General features: G+C 37.3%; 1 protein-coding gene across 6 annotated transcripts in view; it reads right to left on the reverse strand.

Annotated features, from left to right (window-relative positions):
• Window positions 1-25832, reverse strand: part of LIN54 (lin-54 DREAM MuvB core complex component) — an 87437-nt gene that overhangs the window by 25546 nt on the left and 36059 nt on the right. For all 6 annotated transcript variants that reach the window (XM_058547393.1, XM_058547394.1, XM_058547389.1 and 3 more), the window contains 2 exons: window positions 24156-24279; window positions 17540-17682 (listed from right to left, as the gene is read on the reverse strand). In XM_058547393.1, the coding sequence (XP_058403376.1) occupies window positions 17540-17682; window positions 24156-24279 (267 nt within the window). The remainder of the gene's footprint in view (window positions 1-17539; window positions 17683-24155; window positions 24280-25832) is intronic.

Below are 25832 nucleotides of genomic sequence, written 5' to 3' on the forward strand. Positions count from 1 at the left end.
CCCATTCCGTAAGTGCCTTTTCATTTTGTTGATGGTTTCCTTTGCTGTACAGAAGCTGTTTAGTTTCATGTAGCCCCAGTTGTTTAGTTTTGCTTTTGTTGCCTTTGCTTTTGGTTTCAAATCCAAAAAATCATTGCCAAGACCTACATCAAGGAGCTTACCCCGTTTTGTTCTAGTTTTGTGGTTTCAGGTCTTACGTTCTTTAATTCATTTTGAGTTGATTTTTGTGTACGGCGTAAGAGATTTGTCTTAGTTTCATTCTTTTGCATGTAGCTGTCCCAACACCATTTATTGAAGAGACTTTTCTTTTCCCCTTGTGCATTCTTGGCTCCTTTGTCATAAATTAATTGACTGTATATGTGTGGGTTTATTTCTAGGCTCTCTATTCTGTTCCATTGATCTATGTATTTGTGTTTATGCCAATACCATACTGTTTTGATTACTGTGGCTTTGTAATATATTTTTAAATCAGGAACTTGTAGGGTTCCATATTAATATGCTTTTTAAAAATTTGTGACAAATGTTTATAGAGCTTATCATCATGGAAAAACTATGTTTACATTACCTTAATTCCCAAACTTTGGGTTATTAAAATAAATAAACCTACCAAGGAGCAAATTTGCAAGCTTTAAAATGCTTTCAAGCTAAGAGAGACAAATGAGAACATGAGAAGAGATAAATATTGTTTGTATTATATGACTAATGACAGAGTCAAACCTTGAGATAGATGCCAGAACTTTCAGCACTGATTTATTGACTGGTGAAATATTATGAAATAGGTGTAAGGAATTCATTTGCTATTTTTTCATGGATATTAACCCCACGGATATTATGTTTTACTAATAGTTATGAATTGTAGTGACAAGGATGAGTAATTTAAATGGGATGTATGAGTAGTCATGGAAGCATTCAAGGAAAGGGTCAAATGACCATATCAGGCAAAATTAGACAATTTGCTTTATAAGGCCTCAGACTGATAAAAATCAGAAACCAGCCCTCATAAAGATTAAAACATATTATCAACATAGGGTAAATAAAATAGTATGAGACTGGTCTAGGAACAGAGTGCTAAAGATCAAAGGAATAGATAAAGGAGGAATAGATAAAGGAACCCATATATAGAAAAGTTCACAATGAAAGTTGGCATTTCAAATCAATGGAGAATGATGAGCTATTTAATAAATGATATGGATTAGCCATTTGGTTGGAAGGGAAAAAAAAAAAAGGAGAATCCCTATATCTCCAAAGATTTAACCTAAAAAATAAAACCAACACTGGCATAAAGCCAGATATACAGACCAATGGAATAGAATACAGTCCAGAAATAAACCTGCACATATGTGGTCAAATAATTTTCAACAAGAGTGCCAAGACTATTCAATGTGGGAAAGACAGTCTTTTCAATAAATGGTGCTGGGAAAACTGGATACCCACATGCAAAAGAATGAGGTTGGATCCTTTCTCAACATCATATACCAACATTAACTCAAAAGGGACTCACGACCTAAATGTTAAGACCTAAAACCAGAAAACTCTCAGAAGAATACATAGGGCAGAAGCTTCATAACAATGAATTTGGCAATGATACTGAATTTGGCAATGATTTCTTGGATATGACACCAAAGGCACAGGCAATAAAAGAAAAAAAGAGACAAAATGGACTTCATGAAAATTTAAAAATTTTGTGCCTCAAAAGACACTGTCAACAGAGCAAAACAGCAAATCACAGAATAGGAGGAAATATTTGCAAATCATATATCTGATAACGGATTAAAATTCAGAATATACAGAGAACTTCTAAAACTCAAACAAACCGATTCAAAAACGGGCAAAGGACTTGAACAGACATTTCTCCAAAGAAGATATACAATGGCCAATAAACACATGAAAGGTACTTGACCATCACTAATCATTAGGGAAATGTAAATCAAAACTACAATGAGATACCACCTCACACCCATTAGGATGGCAACTATCAAAAAAACAAACAGTGTTGGCAAGGATATGGAGAAATTGGAACACTTGTGCATTGTCGGTAGAAATGTAAAATGGTACAGCTATTCTGGAAAATAGTATGGTGGTTCCTCAAAAAATTAAACATAGTATTACCATATGATCCAGAAATTCTACTTCCGGGTATACACTCAAAAGAATTGAAAGCAGGGTCTCAAAGAGATATTTGTACACCCAAGTTTATAGCAGCATTATTCACAATAGCTCAAATGTAGAAGCAACTCAAGTGTCTATCGACAGATGAATATACATATGATGGAATATTATTCAGCCTTAAAAAGGAAGGAAATTCTGACATATGCTACACCACTGGTGAACCTTGAGGACCCTTATGCTAAGTGAAATAAGTCAGTCTCAAAAGGACAAATATTGTACTATTCCACTTATTTGAGTTACTTAGAGTAGGCAAAATTATACAAAGAAAATAGAATGGTGGTTGCCAAGGACTGGGGGGAGGGAAGAATGAGGAGTTATTATGTAATGAATACAGAGTTTCAGTTTTCCAAGATGGAAAGAGTTCTGGAGATGGCTGCACAATATGAATGCACTTAATACCACTGAACTGTATACTTAAAAATGGTTATGATAGTAAATTTTATGTTGTGTGTATTTTACCACAATAAAAAAATAGCTATCCCCTTTGCAAGGTGGGTTATGAAAATCAGTCAGGATCAAAATGATATATTTTTGTGTGTGTGAGGAAGATCAGCCCTGAGCTAACACCCGTGCTGATCTTCCTCCACTTTATGTGGGATGCCGCCTCAGCATGACCTGAAAAGCAGTGCATTGGTGCGCGCCTGGGATCCGAACCCAGGCCACCAGCAGCGAAGCGCGCACTTAACCGCTACACCACGGGGCTGGCCCCACAAAATGATATTTTTAAAAGCTAATATTAATTTAACCATTTCAGAAAGTTTAAGAAATAAGAATGAATCTATGTTGTTCTTGTACTTAATTTGTAATAAAAGAATACTATAGGGGCCGCCCCCGTGGCTTAGAGGTTAAGCGCGCGCGCTCTGCCACTGGCAGCCCAAGTTCGGATCCTGGGCGCGCACCGACACACCGCTTGTTCGGCCATGCTAAGGCAGCGTCCCACATACAGCAACTAGAAGGATGTGCAACTATGACATACAACTATCCACTGGGGCTTTGGAGAGAAAAAAGGGGAAAAAAAAAGGAGGAGGATTGGCAATAGATGTTAGCTCAGGGCCAGTCTTCCTCAGCAAAAAGAGGAGGATTGCCATGGATGTTAGCTCAGGGCTGATCTTCCTCACAAAAAAAAAAAGAAAAAGAATACTATATGTAAAACAAATAAAACCAAATAATGATTTTTAAAAACAGATGAAATGGGGCCGGCCCGGTGGCGCAAGCGGTTAAGTGCGCGCGCTCCGCTGCGGCGGCCCGGGGTTCGCTGGTTCGGATCCCGGGCGCGCACCGACGCACTGCTTGGTGGGCCATGCTGTGGCGGCGTCCCATGTAGAGTGGAGGAAGATGGGCACGGATGTTAGCCCAGGGCCGTCTTCCTCAGCAAAAAAAAAAAAGAGGAGGTTTGGCGGATGTTAGCTCAGGGCTGATCTCCTCACAAAAAAAAAAAAAAAAAAACAGATGAAATATTTTAAAATACTGGGGTAAGGAAGATCTAAGCATGGCTCAAAAATTCAAAATTCATTCATGAAGATACGACAATATTCTGACTAATTTCAAGTGTAAAATTTCTGCAAGAAAAAAAAAGCCAACTGGGAAAAATGTCTGTAACCACATTAATAATAAAGGAGTAATTTCCTTAATATGCTATGGGCTTTTTTAATTCACAAGGGAAAAAAGACAAACCACTCAATGGGCATCAGAGTTCACAAAAGAGAAGTCCCGAAGACACAAAGATATGAATAATTTTTTAAAACACGAAAAGTGAGATATTTTAATCAGATAGATTGGCAACTAAAATGAACTAACAATGACTAAAAATGAACGACAGGAGAGCACAGAAATAGACCCAAACAAATACAGTCAACTGACCTCTTACAAAGGAACAAAGGCAAATTCAATGGAGAAAGGGCAGTTTTTTCAACAAATGGTGCTGGAACAACAGGACATCCCCGTGCACAAAAGTGAATCCCAACACAGATCTTACACCTCTCACATACAGATTATGGACCTAAAACTATAAAACTCCTAGAAGATACTATAAGGAGAAAATTTAGGTTACCTTGGGTTTGGTGATGACTTGTTATTTTTTTATTTTTTTGTGATTATCCACATTTTTTTTTCTTTTTCTTTATTGTGAAATTTTTGTTGTACATTATTGTTTGTCAGTCACCATATAAATGCATCCCTCCACCCTGTGTGCCCAGCACCCTAGCCCCTGGTAACCACCAAACAGTTCTCTCTGTCTGTGTGTTGGTTTATCTTTCACTTAAGAGTGAAATCATGCGCTGTTTGTCTTTCTCTTTCTGGCTTATTTTGCTTAACATAATAGCCTCCAGGTCCTTCCATGTTGTTCCAAATGGGACGATTTTGTCTTTTTTTATGGCTGAGTAGTATTCTATGGTATATATATACACCACATCTTCTTTATCCAATCATCAGTCGAGGGATACTTGGGTTGCTTCCATGTCTTGGCTATAGTGAATAATGCTGCGATGAACATAGGGGTGCATACGCCTCTCTGGATTGTTGATTTTAGGTTTGCTGGGTAGATTCCCAGTAGTGGGATAGCTAGATTGTAAGGTCTTTCTATTTTTAATTTTTTGAGGAATCTCCATACTGTTTTCCTTAGAGGCTGCGCCAGTTTGCATTCCCACCAGCAGTGAATTAGGGTTCCTGTTTCTCCACAGCCTCTCCAGCATTTGTTGCTTTTTGTCTTGGTAATTACAGCCATTCTAACGGGTGTAATATGATATCTTAGTGTGGTTTTGATTTGCATTTCCCTGATGATTAGTGATGTTGAATATGGTGATGACTTTTTAGATATGATACTAAAAGCACAATCCATGAAAGAAAAAATTGATAAGTCAACCTTTATTAAAACTAAAAACTTCTGCTCTGCAAAAGGCACTCAAGAGAATAAAAAGACAAGTCATAGACTGGGAGAAAATATCTACAAAAACACACGGTAAGGTGTAAAGATACAGGAGCCGTCAGGTTTTCCAGGAATTCTCGAAACTAAACGGCACTGTAGGGATGCAACCAGCAAAATCCAGACTGTGAAAGACTATAGGATATGAACAACCGGATTCTGTTTAACAACAACAAAAGACTAGGAAAAAAAAGAGATGAAGAAACTAAGAGAAATATGAATCATTCACAAACTTATCTGAATCCCAAATTCAAACACAGTGTAAAAATAAGTAAGATGATTGAGGAAATGTGAACTAACTAGATATTTAATGGCATTAAAGGAATGTGGGTAAGTTAAAAAAAAAAAGTGTCCCTATATTTTATATATATAAAAAAATATCTACAGATGAAATGACATGATTTATTTTAAAAAAAAGCAAAGCTGGGGGAAGGTTATAGATAGAAAACAAGGCAAAGTGATAATTCTCAAGTTGCATGAAGGGTATATGGGGGTTAATTATAGTATTTTAACTTTTCAATATATTTTAAATTTCTATAGTAAAAAAGTTTTTAAAAATATGGCAACAGGACCCCACAGGTATTCAGTCAACATAATTATAAAAGCATAAAATGAAATCAATATAGTAACAGAGAAAAGAGAATAAATTCTCAGTCATTTATATTCCTTCTGCTCCTTTATCTTGGCTAATGGGTACTGGTATGAGCTATATACAAAATAAAAATTCAGGCAACGGAATCAATGGAGCCTACAACCTATAGTCACCTCAACTCCAACTCCTACTAATCTTTTAACAATCTATGCCAAAATGTCATCAGGAAAACAGATTCCCTTCACTTAAAATTGTTCTCATTACCACCATGACCACCCCCAACTCAAACATGTAAGAGCTCCACAGCAAAAACAAAAGCTATCAACTCCTGAAACCTCTGTCCCAAAACTGTTCTCAACTTTTTAATATTGTCATTGCTCATATCACTTCCTGCCTGGATATTTGCAAAACAAATTCAAAATCAGTTTTATAATTAGTCTCTACCTCCCTTGAATCCACCATACAGACATTGCCTCACTGACTTTTTGCAAACTTCACTTTCATACTTTTACTATATCTCTTGTTGCCTCAGAAATAGTCCATGAGTCTCCGTTTAGTGACAAATTTAAGCCTAAATTGAAAATTACCGACAACCTAACCCTATCTTTATATGCTCTCCACTCCCTCCAAGGCTTTACTAATTCCAATAAGAGTAGCTATCTCACTGTTCCATGTGCACGTATCTACTTCACCTCCAGTCCTTCACTCTCACAGCTGACATCCCCATATAAAACGTTAAGTCATACCCATATAAAACCTTAGTTCAAGGACGCCTTCTCTAATCATCCCAACTATGGTTGGATCCCCTTACACAGGACCTCATGTCATCATGTGTCTTTTCCTGGTTTTGCAAGTTTATATGTTTGTATAATTATTTGATCCATTTCCATGATACTCCCACCCCCACCTCCATAGACTTCAGTTTCCACAGGTCTATTTTTGCTTTCTACTGTTTCCCCAAAGAACAGTCCCTAACACATAGCAGGCATTCAGTAAGGATTTACTGAATGGTGAATCAAGGAAATACTAGGACCTATCTCCTTCTCTTTCCTCTTATATCCCATCTATACCACACAACTTAGCACCTATTTCATTATTCATTATTGTTTTACTTGCATTCAATTTTATCTGCCCACCATTGTAAGCTCTTTTGTATTTCCCACAGCCTCAGCACAGGGCACACACAGCCCTCAATACTTGATAGCCACTGATAAACAGAATGGGAAGAGTGTCTCTTTATAACAGGAAACCTTCATTATTATTCAGGCTCCCACTTTCCTGCCTAACTAATGCCAATTATCTGTGTTAACGTAGCACTATTATACTATATATGGACGATTATGCTACAGACTGCTTGCTGCTAACCAAAATCCATTTTCTCTTCTGCTTCCTAGGTATATAGCCAGATTATATTTCCTAGCCACTCTTGTAGTGAAATAAGCCTACGCGACTGAGTTTTAGCTAGTGAAGTGAATGGATGCAATATGCACCCTTCCAGGTATGGCCCATAAAAGCCTCCCACATGCGCTTTGTCATGTCTTTTCCCTTCCAGCTGGCTAGAATGGAGACAATCTTCAGGGAGATGGAGAATATCACTCAATTTATTATAATTTCCAGTCTATTATAAATATTAGCATTTAAAAATAAAACTGTCACATCACTTTTTAAAATGTATTCAATAGGGCCGGCCCCGTGGCTTAGCGGTTGCGTGCGCGCGCTCTGCTGCTGGCGGCCCGGGTTCGGATCCCGGGCGCGCACCGACGCACCGCTTCTCTGGCCATGCTGAGGCCACGGCCCACATACAGCAACTAGAAGGATGTGAAACTATGATGTACAACTATCTACTGGGGCCTTGGGGGAAAAAGAATAAAATTAATAAAATGTAAAAAATAAATAAATAAAATTATTCAATAGACTCAAAGCAACAAATTGATTTGATACTCACTAGTATTTATATTTTTAAAAATACAAATAAATAATTCTTTAGCAGTCAGAAGTTCATATTATTATTTTTCCTCTGTAAATTTGTATTTCAATTCCATATTCTCTAAAAATTTTACTCTAATGTAACATTTTTGTTTGAAATTCTTTTATCATAACTCTCTGAAACAAAAAGATGTATATATAGCCATGCATCGCTTAACGACAGGGATACGTTCTGAGAAATGCATCATTAGGTGATTTCATTGTTGTGCAAACATCATAGAGCGTACTTACACAAACCTAGATGGTATAGCCTACTATACACCTAGGCTATAGAATACTAATCTTATGGGACCACCATCCTATATTCGGTCCATTGTTGACCGAAACGTTGTTATGCGGTGTATGACTATAAACTGAAATTTTAAAAACATTATTTCCTATTATTCTTGTGTAAAGTTCTAAATGTTAAATAATTTTGCCTGGATTGAGTTAATAATATAATTATTATATACAATTAATCAAAGCAACATAAATATATTACAAATTGTGATTATTACAATATAAGATTTTATTGGAAGCATCTCAATAAGATGGATGACTCATTTTTTTGTGTGTGTGTGAGGAAGATCAGCTCTGAGCTAACATCCATGCCAATCTTCCTCTTTTTGCTAAGGAAGACTGGCCCTGGACTAACATCCATGCCCATCTTCCTCTACTGTATATGGGACGCTGCCACAGCATGGCCTGACAAGCGGTGCATCGGTGCGCATCCAGGATCCGAACCCAGGCTGCCAGCAGCGGAGCGCACGCACTTAACCACTACACCACAGGACGGCCCCGAGACTCATTTTTAAAGATTACTTCCTATATCCATAGACGAATATTACATATTGCTAGAGTGAGATTCAGCACCAATTCTATCCCTATTTTTTCATAAATATAAACATTGAACAACATTGCTTTCACAAATAAGTATATATGAACAGAAGGATATTTATTGTAATAATAATATACATTAATACTTTTAATTCCTTCTGAGTTTTATACCAAAAATCACATTATTCTACCATCAAAAATTACTTTTAATGATCTAAACACTAACTTAAGTCCTCCTTCAATTTAGTATAAAGAAAAAAATTAGAACCTATCTAAACTAGATGCAAAAGAATTTTTAATAATCTACAGTTGTTTATTTCTCAATTTCTAGGAAGTATGTCAAAAAGGCCTTTTACCAAAACCTATCAAATGATAGGTGCCTTGTTAATCCTGATATATTCAGAAATAGGAAAAAAATTTTTTTAATTGTTAACTTCCTGAGGTGATAATAATGTTCTTTATCTTGACAGATGTTTGGTTTGCACAGATGTATGCATTCGATCTAAACTCATCCAGTGGTATCTTTAAAATTTGAGTATTTCGTATACATAAATTTTACCTTAAAGGAAAAAAAACCCTCTAAACAAACAGTGAATTCTAGTTAATGGCACGCTTGACGAAATATATGGGGAGAAGTATACTGGATATATGCAACTTATTTTGAAATGCATTTAAAAAATAAGATGATTAATGGATGGAGGGATAGGTAAACAAACGATAAAGAAACTATAGTAAAATGATGAATCTAGAATTTAATTATAGAAGCTTCATAGAATTCCACCCAAGCTAGAAGACCTAGAAGTAGGAAGAATTCAAAAGTTATACTGGTAATAGAAATCACGGAAGTAAGAAACTTCTACTAAACCATTTGTGCATAGCTTATTCCTCATGTGGGAGTCAAGTACATTCTGCATTCTAAATGGCTATGTGCTGGTTCAATTACTTACCACAGGCTGGGCAAACAGGAAAGATTTGTTTGCCAAATAAAGGCCAAAATAGAAGAGCACTCGCCTGGGTAGAAGAGCTAAAGACAAGCAGTGTATGTACGATGGGTTCAAGGATGTCAAGGAGCGTTTGCATAGACTTAGAAGTAAAGAGAAGGATATTTTGAAGATGTATTCACGTTGATCATAAAGACATTAAGGGCAAGAAAAGTACCCACCGACATCACATGAAGTGTGACAAGGTCTTACATTTTAGAAATATTTACTTACTCTAAGACCCAATTAGTGAGAAAGAACGGATTTCAAGGTTTCTAACTCTCGTTTGTTTGATCCAATTTTCCTGAACCCAAGCTCTGCAAAGCTTTAACCTTTCTTGAACTTCAGTTATCCAAAAGTTCAACTACCCTAAAGTCTTTCTGATCAGATTTGATATCAATCAACAGCCTGGCTATACCCTACGTACTAAGTCATCTACCTTTAAGAGACTATGGTTTCCCCACCCTAGATGTATAAGCTTAAATATCCAAAAACCAAAAAAAAAATTCTGATGGCCATTCCAGTAAAAAAATTAGAGCCAGACTCAGAGATGACACAGATGTTGCAACCATCAGATAAAAACTTTAAAATAACTATGATTAACATATTAATAGACCTAGTGGGAAAGGAAGACAACAGGCAATGAATGAAGAGGGGAAGTGCAGCAGAGAGATGGAAACTATACGAAAGAGTCAAATGGAAATGCTAGAAATAAACTAAGTACTATTATCAGAGATAAAGAAGTTCTTCAACGGGCCCATTGGAGGACTCCACACAACTGAGGAAAGAAATCAATTAATTTGAAGATATGTCAATAGAAATTATCCAAACTAAAACACAAAGAAAAAAAGTGGGGGGGAGGAAAAACAAAAATAGAGTATCCAAGAGCTGTATCAGTCTGACATCTTCGAAATTGGAGTTCTAGAATGAGAAGAGAGAAAGAATAAGGCAGGAGAACTATTTCAAGAGAAAATGGCCAAAAGTTTTCAAAAATAAAAGAAAATAAATCATAGCTCTAAGAAGCTTTAAAATCAAGATAAATATATGTTTAAAAAAGAAAACAACGAAACAACACACATCTGGACACATAATAGTCAAACCACAGAAATCCAAATATAAAGAGAAAATCTTGAAGGCAGCTAGAAAAAAAAAGACACATTACATACAGAAGAAAAAAAGACAAAAATTACAGCATTACTTCTCACCAGAAACTGTGCAATCTAGAAGTCAATGGAATGACATTTTTAAAGCACTGGGGGAAAATTGTCAACCCAGAACGTTTTACCCAATGAAAATATCTTTCAAAAATAACAGCAAGGGCCGGCCCCATGGCTTAGCAGTTAGGTGCGCACGCTCCGCTACCGGCGGCCCGGGTTTGGATCCCGGGTGCGCACCAACGCACTGCTTCTCCAGCCATGCTGAGGCCACATCCCACACACAGCAACTAGAAGGATGTGCAACTATGACATACAACTACTACTGGGGCTTTGGGGAAAAAAAAGGAGGAGGATTGGCAGGCAATAGATGTTAGGTCAGAGCTGGTCTTCCTCAGCAAAATGAGGAGGATTAGCATGGATGTTACCTCAGGGCTGATCTTCCTCACACACACACAAAAAAACCCAGCAAAATAAGACTTTTTCAGGCAAACAAAAGCTGAGAGATTCTCTTGTCAGCAGAGTTCCCTTAAAATGAATATTAAAGAAAGTTCTTTAGGAAGGAGTTTGATATCAGACTGACACTGGGGCCTACACAAAAAAAGGAAGTGTGTAGGATATGGTTAAAATGAAAATAAATAAAGGACTTGCTTTTCTTATTTTTAATCGCTTTATAAAAGGTAATTTTGGGGGCCAGCCCCGTGGCTTAGCGGTTAAGTGCGCGCGCTCCGCTGCTGGCGGCCCGGGTTTGGATCCCGGGCGCGCACCAACGCACCGCTTCTCCAGCCATGCTGAGGCCGCGTCCCACATACAGCAACTAGAAGGATGTGCAGCTATGACATACAACTATCTACTGGGGCTTTGGGGGGAAAAAATAAATAAATAAAATCTTTAAAAAAAAAAAAAGGTAATTTTGTGTAAAGCAGAAACAGTAAAATGTACTATGGAGTTTATAAGATGTAAATGATTAACAAAAATAAAATATTTAACAATGACAGCACAAAGGATGGGAGAGAGGAATTAGAATCACTGTATTGTTCTTACCCTACATGAAGTGATGTAAATGTGAAGTTAGACTGTGGTAAGTCAAAAATGTATATTTGACTCTACAGCAAATGATAAACAACAACAAAAAATTAAACTATAATAAGCCAATAGCGGAGATAAAATACAATCATAAAAAATATTCAATTTGGGGGCTGGTCCAGTGCCATAATGGTTAAGTTCGTGTGCTCCGCTTCAGCAGCCCAAGGTTCACGGGTTTGGATCCCGGGCACAGACGTACACACCACTCATCAAGCCATGCTGTGGCAGCGTCCCATATACAAAGTAGAGGAAGACTGGCACAGATGTCAACTCAGGGACCATCAGAGGAAGACTGGCAACAGATGTTAGCTCAGGGCCAATATTCCACACCAAAAAAAAAAATTCAATTTGCCCAAAAGAACACAGAAAAAGAGTTAAAAAAAGAAAAAGAACAGATGGGACAAAGAGAAAATAACTAGTAAGATGCAAGATTTAAATCCAATCATATAAACGTGGTCTATAAATATTGATTTTTTTATATTGACTATGTATCTAATCATCTTGATAAATTTATAATACATTAATTCTAATAGTTTAATAGCAGATTCTTAAATTTTAAATATGAATAATATACATAAATATGAATAATAAGGATAATAATGTAATAATATGAATAATGTAAATTGTGACAATTTTTTACTTTATTTTGAAGTCTGGTACCATTTATTTCTTGTTCTTGCCTTACTACATTAACTCAGACTTGCAGTAGAATTGAACAAGTGCTGAAAGTGGGTATCCTTTTTCAACATTGCACCATTACACAAAGTTTGATGTATTTTTCCCCCTTTTCAAATTATGAAAGCATCCTTCTATTTTTATTGTTTCAAGTATTTTGAACCAAAATGAAGGTTGGCTACTATCAGGATTTTTCTACATGTATTGAGATGTATATATTCATATAATTATTCTTTTTCCTATTAATGTTGTAAATTCAATGGATAGATTTTTGGATGTTAAACCACACTGTATTCCTGAAATAAACTCAAATATGCCATGAAAAAAATAATACTAAAAGGTAAGAATAAGATTACAGGACAAAAGACGCATTAAATGTCAAAAAGTAGAAGATAACAGCATTGTTAAAACCTAAACCAAGGAGCAAGCAAGCCAGGCAGAATCAAGTTTACATTGGTTTAATGCTTATTTGCATGGCTAATAAATATTTAAGAAAACTGAGGATTACTTTATAAGATAAATATATTTTATAAATACTAATATAATATAAAATAAATATAATTAAATAAATCTGTCATACAACAAAAGACAACTATAATATCAGTAAATTAACAAAACATTAGACATGCCCGACTTCCCACAATGAAGCTGGTAACATTAGTTTCAAAGATGGAGAAGAGAGTGAGAATGGTCTGCAGATCGTAGTGAGAAGAAGCAAGGAAGGCACTTATTCCCACCCTGCCCCCTCCCACCTGTCCAGGCTCAGTGGTATAAGGGCTGAAGGAGAAAGCAGCCATCACTTAAGAGGTCTGCAGGGGAAGCAGTATCCTCAGGGAGAGCCAGGTATCCGTGAGAGCAAGAAGATAAAAGGAACATACAGTGAAGAGGTTGAGGATTTAGGGGATTATTTTGATTATGAACTCCAGATAGGTCACAGTGGAAGGATTTCAAGAGTTGGGGATGGGTGGAAGAGGGGACAGAAAATACTGACAGCCTTTAAGGAGATTAGATGTGGGAGATGAAAGGTGATCAAGGAGTCTGGGCCTTCTGGTGGCACCCAATATAACAGGGATAAATAATGAGAGAAGTCCCGGCAGATTCAAGGCAGATGATGGTCAGACGGTGAATGCTGACAGATAGGGAAGGGTGGGTGCCTGGGGTTTCCTTTTGACCACTTTTGATCAAGGGGAGCAAGAAGATCTCCAGCAAATCCTTACTTTTTCATCTTTTTCTTAATTGACTTTTCTATGACATTTGAAATTGTAGCCCAGTAGCATTCATTTTTTTTTTTTTTGAGGAAGATTTGCCCTGAGCTAACATCTGTTGCCAATCTTTCTCTTTTTTTGCTTGAGGCAGATTAAGCCGGAGCTAACATCTGTGCCAATCTTCCTCTATTTTGTAATGTGGGTCACCGCCACAGCACGGCTTGATGAGTGGTGTAGGTCTGAGCCCGAGATCCAAACTTGCGAACCCGGGCCGTCGAAGTGGAGCACGCAGAACTTTTAACCACTCGGTCATGGGGCCGGCCCCCTGAGTATCATCCTTGAAATCATCTCCCTTTCCTATGTTTTTTAGTTTCTCCTACTACCTCTCTTACCATTCCTTCTCTTCCATTGACTCCTTTTCTTCTACCAACTCAATATTGTGTGGTTCAGCCCTGCTTTTTTTTCACTCTACACACAACCTAGTGCTCCCCGGTTGATTGTTTTAGCCACTGCCTATATTCAGCCTCCTAATGGACATCCTCCTCTACATAATCAGTGGGTACTTCTTGACAAACATCTCCAAGAACTAAACAATATCTCTTTGCCCAAATTAGCTATTCCTTCTATATTCCCTCTCTAGTATATATGTTTTCTACTATCTCAAAATTTGGCTGAAGTAGGGCCCCCAAAGCTGAGAACTACAAATGATAAACTCTATCTCAGTATAAAAAGGACAAGACATCCATGCCACGCTTTCTAAAAGACAGCATCCCTATTATCTCCTGCCTACTGAAAAATGAAACAAAATAGATTTGCAATAGAAATGAATTCATAAACGTAGAAAATGCTAGGACTTTATACCTCAGTGAGAACAAAGGCAGGAGTTCTCCATGAGAACCTCTGGGATAGGCTGGGTGATAACAATAAGAAGGGAAAACGGACACCTGAATCTTTGGCTGGCAACATATTGAGATAAAGAAACTCTTAAGCCCATCTTGGTCTAGCCACTAGAATTGAATGCAGTGAGAGAGTTCTTGAGAGAACCTGACACATATCCCCAGGAGTTCAGGGCATATGTGAACACAGAAACTGGTCCCAGCCTGGAAAATTCTGAAAGCAAGAAGTTGGATGGAGCTGTCAAAAGGGCAGAGCAAGGACATAGAGGACAGCACAGCAGTCAGGCAAGCTGCACTTCTATCACTGGGTTCTACAGTCAAGCAGATGCTGCAGAAGGGCTAAGGCATCTTAATGGGCCAAAGACATGTCCCTTCTGGAGTAAGGGCACTCCGCTGTAACCGGCTGTAGGAAGCTGTGGACTACAGGAAGTGCGAGAGAGCTAAGAAGAGACTGCCAAAGGTAGCTAGACTGTGCACCAGACCCATGACAGGGAACCAGGCAATGTGGACATATCCAAAGGGGCCTCCAAAAACCATCCTAAATGCACAGCTCTACAAGTCCACGCTTGGACAACTGCTACACAGAGGGCACCAGCAGCTGGATTACAATAGTCCCAGTCATATAAAACTTTGTCCTTTTTCTTCTACTCTTCCTTCCAAGCAGAAGCCAAAAACAGAAAGGGAGAGGAGGCAGAAGAGTAAAGAAACAGATCACAGTCCTCTTCTCCACTACACGGTCCCTGAGCATGATTAGGTCAGAGCTGAGGGGAGAAGCTTTCAACTGGATGTAAGCTTTTGACTAGACTTTTATACTTGTGAATTTAGTCACCAAAATAAGGCTTGTTCTTATAGTTAAAAATAACCTCTTGTCAAGAGGCAGAGAGGGAAGATCCAGTATGGCATGGCTAAAGTCCAGGATGAGAGAAAATAAAGTTAGCTCTTATTTGTACGCCATCAGGTATACAGCCCATAAACCAGTCATACTCATTCACAGTGCCACCACCTACTCTGTTATCCAAGTCAGGAATCTGGGAGTCATCCTAGATTCTCCCCTACTAAGACCCTGACATCCAGTCATTATGTCTTAAACCTCTTTCAACACATCTCTTCCTCCCTAGCCCCTTAGCTACTAGTCTAGCTCAAACGTGAAGTACTATAATAGTGTAACCTGGTGATTTTCTACCCCAGCCTAAACTTTAGAATTTTAAAGCACTAAATCTAATAGCTAGGCCCCAGCCTATACAGTGATTTAAATGGGGTCAGGTAGGGCCCAGTCATTAGTTTTTGCTTCTAAAGTGCAGCCAAGGTCCCCAGGTGCTTCTAAAGTGCAGCCAAGGTTGAGAATCACTAACTTAACTGGTCTCCCCCAGAATCCAGGCTTATCTTCCCCCAAACTATCTTTCATAATGCCACAAGAGTCATCTTTTTTAAAATGCAAATCTCATATTATCCTAGAGCAGTGGTTTTCAATCTAGGCTACCCATTAGAATCACTTAGAGAACTTCTAAAAATCCTGATACCAGGCCAAACTGCAGACGAATTAAAACAGAGTCGCTGGGAATAAGAACCAGGCAGTGGTGGTTATTAAAGCTCCCCCAGGTGATTCCAATGTGCAGACAAGAATGAGAACCACGTCCCAGAAGCAACGGGAAGCCACAGAGAGTCTAGAAGAACAATAAAATCGCAACTCCCTTGAAGGTAATGAGAACTTCCATCCAACCCCAGCACCCTCAGCTCTCACACTACCAAGGCAATGTAGCTTCCTAAAAGGGCTACACTTTGACACTTTCGTGTAAAGTATTACCTCAACCCAGAAAGTCCCCTCCACTTACCCACAGCTAAGACCCAAACTACCTTTAAGGTTAAGACTTTTCAAGAATAGTCTCCTTTGTATAAACCTTCCCTGACACACGCAGCAGAGCTCATCAATGCACGTGACTGATATAATTCTGTACAGCAATTCTTAATGTTTACATCTACTTCCCTGTTGAACTACTTGAAATTAGAAACTTATTCATGCTTTTATCACCAACGCCTATCACCGTGCATAACACATAGTAAGCATTCAAATATCTGCTGAATTCATTCCATTTAAGTAAATAATTATCTACATTATTATAGGTAGAATCCCATTTTAAAAAATTGTCAGAGACATCATATTTATACAATAAATGCAAGTCTCATTAAAACAGAAACCAACAGCTAGGCTTGTTAAAAATGTAAGGCAAACATTTAATGTTTGTTCTACTTATGAACAGTAACAAATTAAGGAAAAAAGTGGGTACAAAGGGCAGTATGTTTCCAGAACCACAAGGGTGGCACCTTACATAATAATGACACTTGGATTTCCACCTGAATATGTCCTTTAAAACATACCTTTTCCAAAACGTTACGCTGGTACAATGATATCTGTACGTTTTAGGAAAGTGCGCTAAGACAACTTACCTGACCTAAGGGTAAAATGATAGGTACTCCGCCACCTTAAAATGAAAACAATTATGAAAAACTTTCACATGCTTTGAACGAACTGTACTCAAGCTTAAAAAACTCTGACAATATGTTTACCAGCATTTGATGGCAATTTCTAGTACTCTGAGTACTCTGTTACCCAGCAAAAGCTGAGGTCTCCATAAAGCATAGGATAGCTTAAACAAAAGACACAGAGTATTTTACTTAAAAAAAAAAAAAAAGTTACATTTAACATTTTTAATTTATATAGTCACTATATATGTGACTTACCCAAAGACCATAATTTTGCACAGATATTACCTGAAGAGGAACTAAACACATAATGTACCTCATTCAAAAGATTTTTGTTGTACCCACGTTCATATGGGCCATGGAATTCATCTTAACATGCAAAATGATTACTATGTTACTAGGTGTTTAAAGTAAGTTTTTTATTTGTTATATATCCTTCATTACTAATTAATCCAGTATTCACTGAATGCCTATTACTTGCTTGGAAATATAGGAAAACTGAAGTATCTGAAATGACTAGTAAGAAAATAAAGGCATTAACCACAACACTTGGCATTTGTGGCTAATTTTTTTTTTTACCTTATTTGGCGATTTCAAAGGTGAGATGGCTATTTTATTTGGTGTCTGTGTTGTAGAATTTAAAGTTGATCCAATAACACCACTTTCAGATATTGTTATGGTCTTTGATGGAGTCCCGGGAGTAGATTGTGAAAGAACCCTACCTGCAAATGAGAGGCAGCAATCAGTTTGACTTTTTCAACAATAGTATAAAAACGTATGTGACGATGATTTACACCCACGAGGACTGTGGTATATAAGTTCACTACTTCATATGTATCCACGTATGAACTTAAATACTTGAGTCCCTAATGAACTATGGTGAACCTAGGCTGAAGGAAACAAAACAATGCTTAGTAACACTTAGTATCTTAATACGACTTGACATAAAGTCCAGGAAAATACTTCTGCTCACATTGTCATTAACAGTGTTACGTTATATCTATCAGAAAATAGCCTCAGGACAACTAAGCAGCACGCCCTGTGTGACACAGCTCCTCAAAGCCAGGACTTGAATCCAAGTTTTAAAACTTCAATCTCTGCTCTCAAGTATACCACAGCTGTCTTCCTCTTTGAACTTAAAACTATTCAGGATACAATTTAAATCCACATCTATAAAACAGTTAGTATTGGTTTAATACTGTCTGATTTTAGGCTGCCAAAAGGAACAAAAATTTTCTTCTAGCTGTCCTGGCCAGATTCTAACAGTAATACTGTGTTCCCTTCTGGACAATATCCTTCAGGAACAACACGGAAAAACTATAGTGTGTCTGGGTGGGCTTAAGGAATTAGAAATCATACCACAATGAGTTGAAATATTAGGAATTTTTACCCCAGGCAAGAGAGGAATATAAAGATATGACACACCTCCAAATTCCTGAAAGACTGTGTGCCAGTCATTAGTGCCACTCACGAAGAATCCTGGTCCTCTCCACTGTGGCATGTGGTAGAACTGCACTTCCTACTCCTCCCCACTCCCTGTGTTAGGTTAGGGCCACAGGACTAGTTCTGGCCAATGAATTATGAGTGGAAATGATGTGTGTCATTTCTGCACCAGAACATTTACTGCCTATACAAGACCTTGCAAGCTCTCTTTTCCTCCACCACATCTGAGATGGTGGCTTCCCCATCAGCCTGGGTCCTTGAGTAACTATGATAAGAAGAGCCCCTTTCTAACCCTCAACGGACATGTAGATAATCATCTAGTATAAATAAAAAATAAAATTTGGGTTTTTTTTTTTAAAAACTTCTGAGATTTGGAGATTGTTTATTATGGCAGGAAAATCAAGATTATCCTGACCGATCTAGGCTGTGAAGTTGAAGGATTAGAACAATCTACATCACATCAGATGCACTGCACTAATGCATAGAAACAGAAATTTTTCAGCTCAGCACTAAGAAAACTTCTAACAAAAATGTTCAATTGAAATGACTGTTTCACCATGCGTGAGTTTCTACTCACTGAAGGTGTTCCAAGCAGATGACAGATAATCAAATCCACTGGCTAACGAGGGAATTCGAGAACCCAAGAAGTAGAGAAGGCAGATAACTACATTATCTCTAAAATTCCCTCTAACCTTTAGATGCTATGATTTAACTTGTAAATATATGTAGAGATGAAAGAAAGAGAGAGAGAAAGAGAAAGGGAAAAAGAGAAAAAAGAAGGAAAGTTCTCTTTAGACAAAAATAGAAAACTAGTCCATAAGAGCTTCTGGGCTGCTTTTTCTGATAAGAATGCTGCAGTATTTATAGTTTCTTTTTTTTTTTTTAAGATTTTATTTATTTATTTTTGCCCCCCAAAGCCCCAGTAGATAGCTGCATGCCACAGCTGCACATCCCTCCAGCTGCTGCCTGTGGGACGTGGCCTCAGCATGGCCGGAGAAGCGGTGCGTCGGTGCGCGCCCGGGATCCGAACCCGGGCCGCCAGCAGCGGAGCGCACGCACTCAACCGCTAAGCCACGGGGCTGGCCCTATAGTTTCTTTTTTTAAAGGTGAAATAAGTTTTACCTGACATTTATGAATTTTAAAAATACTTTAAATATAATTTTCTTCAATTTCTTTGTAGTACATGGTTACATTTAATTTTATTGATATATTTCTTAATTAACGAATTTCAGTTGAGAGTTCTGCTGGGTTAACCTAAATTACCTAATAACTAAGTCAGTCAATTCTATATAAACTAAATGAATCTACACCAAATATTTTTAGAAGGCCACCCTCAAGTGTTAAGCCTGCCTGAAGTAACGTGTTTGCCTGTTCTGGTTTCCAAAACTTATATCTGTGGGATAAGCCTGAAGCCCCAATGACCATTATGTTAAGAAAAGAAATTACCAATAAATACACAATTTCATAAAATGCTTATCATTTATGGTTTTTACTATAATTTCCTATTTGTTAAGCATTTTATACATTTCAGAAAACATTCATATAGAAAATCCTCAATTCCTGAGGATAACTGATATCAGAAACAGGCTACTTAAAGCAAATTCATTTTAAAAAGGGACAAAAATTTCATTGTAAATAACAAAGAAAACCAAGTAAAACTTTCACTTTTTTTTGCTTATATTTAACAAAAACACAATTTATAATTACAACTACACTGATTCTTAGCATCCCAAGTTAATCACTGTTGAGTTTTAGGGATAGAGAATTCTTCTGAAAATTTGTATGACAGCACAATGACAGATTCTCTCTGATGGGCAAAACACTATCATATAGTATCATTGAGCCCAAACTATAAGGGTCAGGACTTTATTATTCATTTATAGTTAAAACAAAAAGAAAACCCAGCTTTCCTTTTCTTAATTGCTTCTACATCAACCTGAAGTCTAAACTAGATTTCACTTGGTCAGTAACCATCTGTTTCTACCAAAATATTTCAGGCTTTCATCAATTTTCCCAAGAACCCTCTATATCCTTTAAAATTCAAGTTATTCTTTTTGAAGGGCTATCTATTCATCCAGAGAGCATTTCTCCTGATTATCTAATCTAACCTCCAAACCTCTATTTATCCTTAGCTCCGCAGACGGATTCAAACAAGAATGCAAGTTATACAATTTCACCTTGAAATCAATGTGCAAGACATTTACACTCTACTGTCAGGTGTTCTCCAAAAATCAAGAGACATAATCCCAAAACTACAGATGGAAGAGGCTGGGGGCAGGGAACTAGCATATCTGAGTGAGGACTAATTCTATAAGAGATTAATTCATTAGTGAATATTTCCACATTGATGACGTTTGCTCCGCTGTAGCAACCTTGTACCTTGAGGACTCTGATAATGAGGACCTCTTTATCTCATTTAACATCTCAAAAGTCTTGAGAAGTGGTTGGTATCAACACTTTACAGAAATAAGTAAGATGAACAGATAATATATTTACCCAAGATCGCAGAGAAAAGCAATGGAAGAGCCATGACTAAAACTCAAGACTCCCAATAGCTCCTCCCACACCACTACACTGACTCCATAATACCCACATCCATCCAACACTACACACCCACGGCACCACATCTATGTGCCAGAAACTGTGCTAGGTATTGAAGAGATAGAGACAAACAAGATAAAAGAACTACCATCAATGCGGTACATATGTACAATGGAATATTATTCAGCTTCAAAAAGGAAGGAATTTTTACACATTATAACATAGATGAACCATGAGGACACTATGCTGAGTGACTTAAGCCAGTCATAAAAGGACAAATACTATATGATTCCACTTATATAAGACACGTATAGTTGTCAAATTGATAAAGACAGAAAGTCTCTCCTAGTGGGTGGGTAGGAATGGGGAGTTACTGTTTAATGGGTACAGAAATTCAGTTTTGAAAGATAAACAAAAGTTCTGGAAATGGATAGTGGGGATGGTTGCAAAACAACGTGAATGTACTCAATGCCACTAAAGAGTCTGCTTAAAAATGGTTAAAATGGTCAATTTTGTTATGTATATTTTATCACAATTTTTAAAAATTAATTTAAAAAAACTAGATGGCAAACAAAACCAAAAAAAATCACCATTAAGAAAAATCATTTAGGGGGCCGGCCCGGTGGCGCAAGCGGTTAAGTGCGCGCGCTCCGCTGCGGCGGCCCGGGGTTCGCTGGTTCGGATCCCGGGCGCGCACCGACGCACTGCTTGGTAAGCCATGCTGTGGCGGCGTCCCATATAAAGTGGAGGAAGATAGGCACCGACGTTAGCCCAGGGCCGTCTTCCTCAGCGAAAAAAAGAGGAGGATTGGCGGATGTTAGCTCAGGGCTGATCGCCTCACAAAAAAAAAAAAAAAAAAAAAAAAAAAAAAAAAAAAAAAAAAAAAAAAAAAAAAAGAAAAATCATTTAGTAGAGGAGACAGACACGAAAACCCAGTATTACAATACAGTGTGACTAACAGAAACATTAAAAGCCAGTGTGGGGGCCAGCCCGGTGGCGCAAGCGGTTGAGCGCGCGCGCTCCGCTGCGGCGGCCCGGGGTTCGCTGGTTCGGATCCCGGGCGCGCACCGACGCACTGCTTGGTAAGCCATGCTGTGGCGGCGTCCCATATAAAGTGGAGGAAGATAGGCACCGATGTTAGCCCAGGGCCATCTTCCTCAGCAAAAAAAAAAAAGGAGGAGGATTGGCGGATGTTAGCTCAGGGCTGATCTTCTCACCAAAAAAAAAAAAAAAAAAAAAAAAGCCAGTGTGCATTTTGGTAGGGCTAATAAGTCTATCTGTAATTAAAAGGTGAAGCTATGATTAGTGTGCAACACATTACAAATGACCCGAAGACCCAGCAATGACATCCACTAGCGTCAAATGTAAGAGAGGGGAAATCTTGACATTAACCAAAAATTCATTCAGACACTTCTGCAAGCACCACAGTTGTTTGGCATACAATTTTCCCCCATAACTAAAAATTTTAAGGGACTCTCTCAAACTCAAAAACAATAAAGAACATTGCACTGAGACATTTTTCCTAGTTAACCCCTTCCACCTACCCAAAACCTCCCAGGGGACCGGTGGACCCTTTTTCATCAATACATCTAAGCCCTACTCACTTTCAGCCAACTGAAGGCCCACTTCCTGAACCAGCTTCAAATCCAAACACTGTGCAATCTTTCCTCTGGGGCCATACCTGCCTCCCATGACAGCCCTCAAGACACCAGCTTCCTGTACCATCACTAATCTCGACTGAGGGCCAAAAGAGAAAGAGAACATCCATTCCCTCAACATGCCCTCAAACTACAATCCTTCCATGCCTTCTCTCACTAGCTGAAATGAGAAGCCTTGCTACATACCTTCAAAGCCTCGCTACATACCTTCAAAGCCTCAGGTAAAAGATAAATCACTGGCACTAACTTCAGAGTTGCCTACTATTGTATAATCTATAAATTTATCAAAGACAGTAGTAGGTGGTTTTAATATATATCCTAGGCATGGTTAGTTAACATGTGAAATACTCTCATCAAGAATGCACATTCTAAGAATGGGTAATTAGCGTTTGAAAGTCTCTAGCCAAATTCTTCCATCCAGAGGTGCTTCCATAAGCCCCCAGCACAACAGAAATGAGAAATGAGCTCCTAACTGGTGAAAAGTGTAATGTCACTATAGCTCTGAATTAAAGACCAGTTAGCATGGCTGTATGCTTTTCTCTAGAAGTATTGAGCTGCACGCCAGGCAAGGAATAAGAAGAGAACTGGACTTAAGCAAGCCATTATAGCGACAGGAGAAAGAGAATCAAGTGTTTGCAGGGGAGCGATAATGAAGGGTCATGGACTCCATGTTGAGTAGGGAAGAATTTGAAGACAGGAAGGGGGTGATTATTAACCAGAAAGTGGAAAGGCTAATGGATCAGAGATTTCAAAGTCAAAGAACTGCTAGATTGGGAGTACAAAAGCAGGTAAACTAGAAAAATAAAGAGAATGAAATATTTGAAGGCAAGATTTCTGAGGGGATAGTTATTGGTGGTGACAAATTTTAAAGTACATAATAAAAGAGAATTGGGCCACACTAAGGAATTTGCTGGTAAAAGTAATATAGCTAAAATTCTTTTATCATTTAAGTAATTACTATCATTGTGATAATTTTCTGTTCATGGAGAACTGCATATAGAGCATAGTAAAATACTGAAACCAAAAATTCAAACAGAAACCATGAAATACTATACTCTCACGTGTATTAATTTAAGCCTATTAGACTTAGCACATGTGCTCTAGAGACAAACTGCCTGGGTTCAAATCCCAGCTCAGCCATTTACTTGCTGAGCACCTCTTTCCACTCTGGCAAAAAGGGGCTGTTACTAGTACCTACCTCATAAGATTGCCAGAGGATTATATAAGTCACTGCACGCAAGGAGCTAAGGACAGTGCGGGGCACATAACAAACACTATGTAAGTGTTAGCTAGTATTACTGGAGTTCAAGACCTTGCTACTTTCATGGTAAAATTATACCCAAAACTAAGGAGACTAAAGTAGTGGACTGATTTTGAGATAAGGCATTTTGCTTAAAGCACACAGTTAATAAGTATAACATTTCTTATTAACTAGTTTGGTTTATAATAATAAGCTATACTTGTTGCACTAAAACATTTCAAGGTGCCAGAACCTTTTTTAAACCTAAAAGGAAAATAAATATATAGCTTAATAAACTATAAAGAAATATAACCTGCAACGACTGGTGGTGACACTTGAGTTGTCTGTCCTGTAACTGCTTTACTATTAATTGGTTTTGCAAAGATCAGCTTCGTGATTACTGGACCAGAAGTTGGTGTTCGAGACTTCTTAGCAATCTGAAATATATAAATAACTATGAAGACCATTTGTTTCTATAAAACACCTATTCAATCAAAATTATACAAAAGATTTATATACAGAAGTACATGTGAAACTAGTTCATTTAACAAACTATATCTAAGTATTAATGTTAAAAACATTTAAAATGCAACCATTCATCAAAATATTAATATGATCACAACCTTAAGCCAATATATAGTAATACCTTTGCATTTTACTGCAAATCCTTATTTTAGTCTCTGGGATATATGCATATGATGAAAACCAAATTAATATTTCAAAATAATATTTATTGTTTAACAATAATCCTTATTTAATAACATATTTAACAATAATAAAACACTATGGCACAGCAATATTCTTTCTCAAAATAACAAATTATTCAAAAATAAAAAGATGGAGTAGAGTAAGCTAAGAAAGCATAGTGCAAATAATGAACCCCTTATAAACATAATTACATTGGCCCCTGGAAGCAAAATGTAAATACACATTAAAGATAGGACTACGACTAGATCTTCAGCTTTAGATCTAGATATCAGGGACAGATAAACAAAGAACTGAACAAGTTAACGCCCTAGGACACAAAAAGACAAGTTTGGCAAAACAAAGACTATTCTAAAGGCAAGGCCTCTGAAATATTATTTACTAAAATACTGTTTACTAGACTATACATTCCTTGAAGGGAGGGTCTATATTTTATTCATCTCTGACCTCAAGTTATATATTGGCACACTGTTGACCTGAACTAAAATTCTCCACAAGACAAGACAATATAATTTTTTATATTGAAATTATCAATGTATGCAAAGACACAGCTTCTTTTAAAAGTTAGAAGCAAAACTTTAGCTAATGATAAAAATCATAAACTTTTAGAGCAGGAAGGACATTAAATATTAATTTTATCTTTTGGCAGATATGAAATTGAGGCCCTGAAAGTACAATTTATTATTGGAAATAATGACTCAAAATGAATAAACATGACCAACTTGAATGACAGAAATACACCAGAAGCTGTAACAGATCACAGGCTAGATAAATATCAGCTTTGTACTCAAATTATAAATTAAACTAAATAACATATTTTCTTACGCTATGTAACGAACATATTACTTTCTTACACTCAGCACACATTACTGACAAAACAAAATGTAAATGAAATGTAAAACACTTAAAAAAAAAAAAAGCAGATCTATTACTATATTAAAAAATACCCAGCTTGCAAAACTCTGATACACCCAAATAAATCCATATTTGTACTTTAAAAAACTGATGCAATTTGGGAGACAGAGAAAATATTTCCCAAGTGTGTTTACAGGTCTAAACCTCTAAAATAAGTTAGAATATGTCATCTATTGACTTAGTATCAATAATCCCAAGAGGTAGAAGCATTGATGTTCTTGGAAATCCATGTCTCGCAATAAATAATCTTAGCTATAAAGATTAGGAGCTTAAAGTATTTCCTCATTTTTACTGACTTACACAATCATATGACTATATGAATACTTACCAATCAGGAAAAAGATGTAAACAATACAACCAAAAGCACATT

This window comes from Diceros bicornis, chromosome 8 (genome assembly GCF_020826845.1).
Source record: "Diceros bicornis minor isolate mBicDic1 chromosome 8, mDicBic1.mat.cur, whole genome shotgun sequence".
Lineage (NCBI taxonomy): Eukaryota > Metazoa > Chordata > Mammalia > Perissodactyla > Rhinocerotidae > Diceros > Diceros bicornis.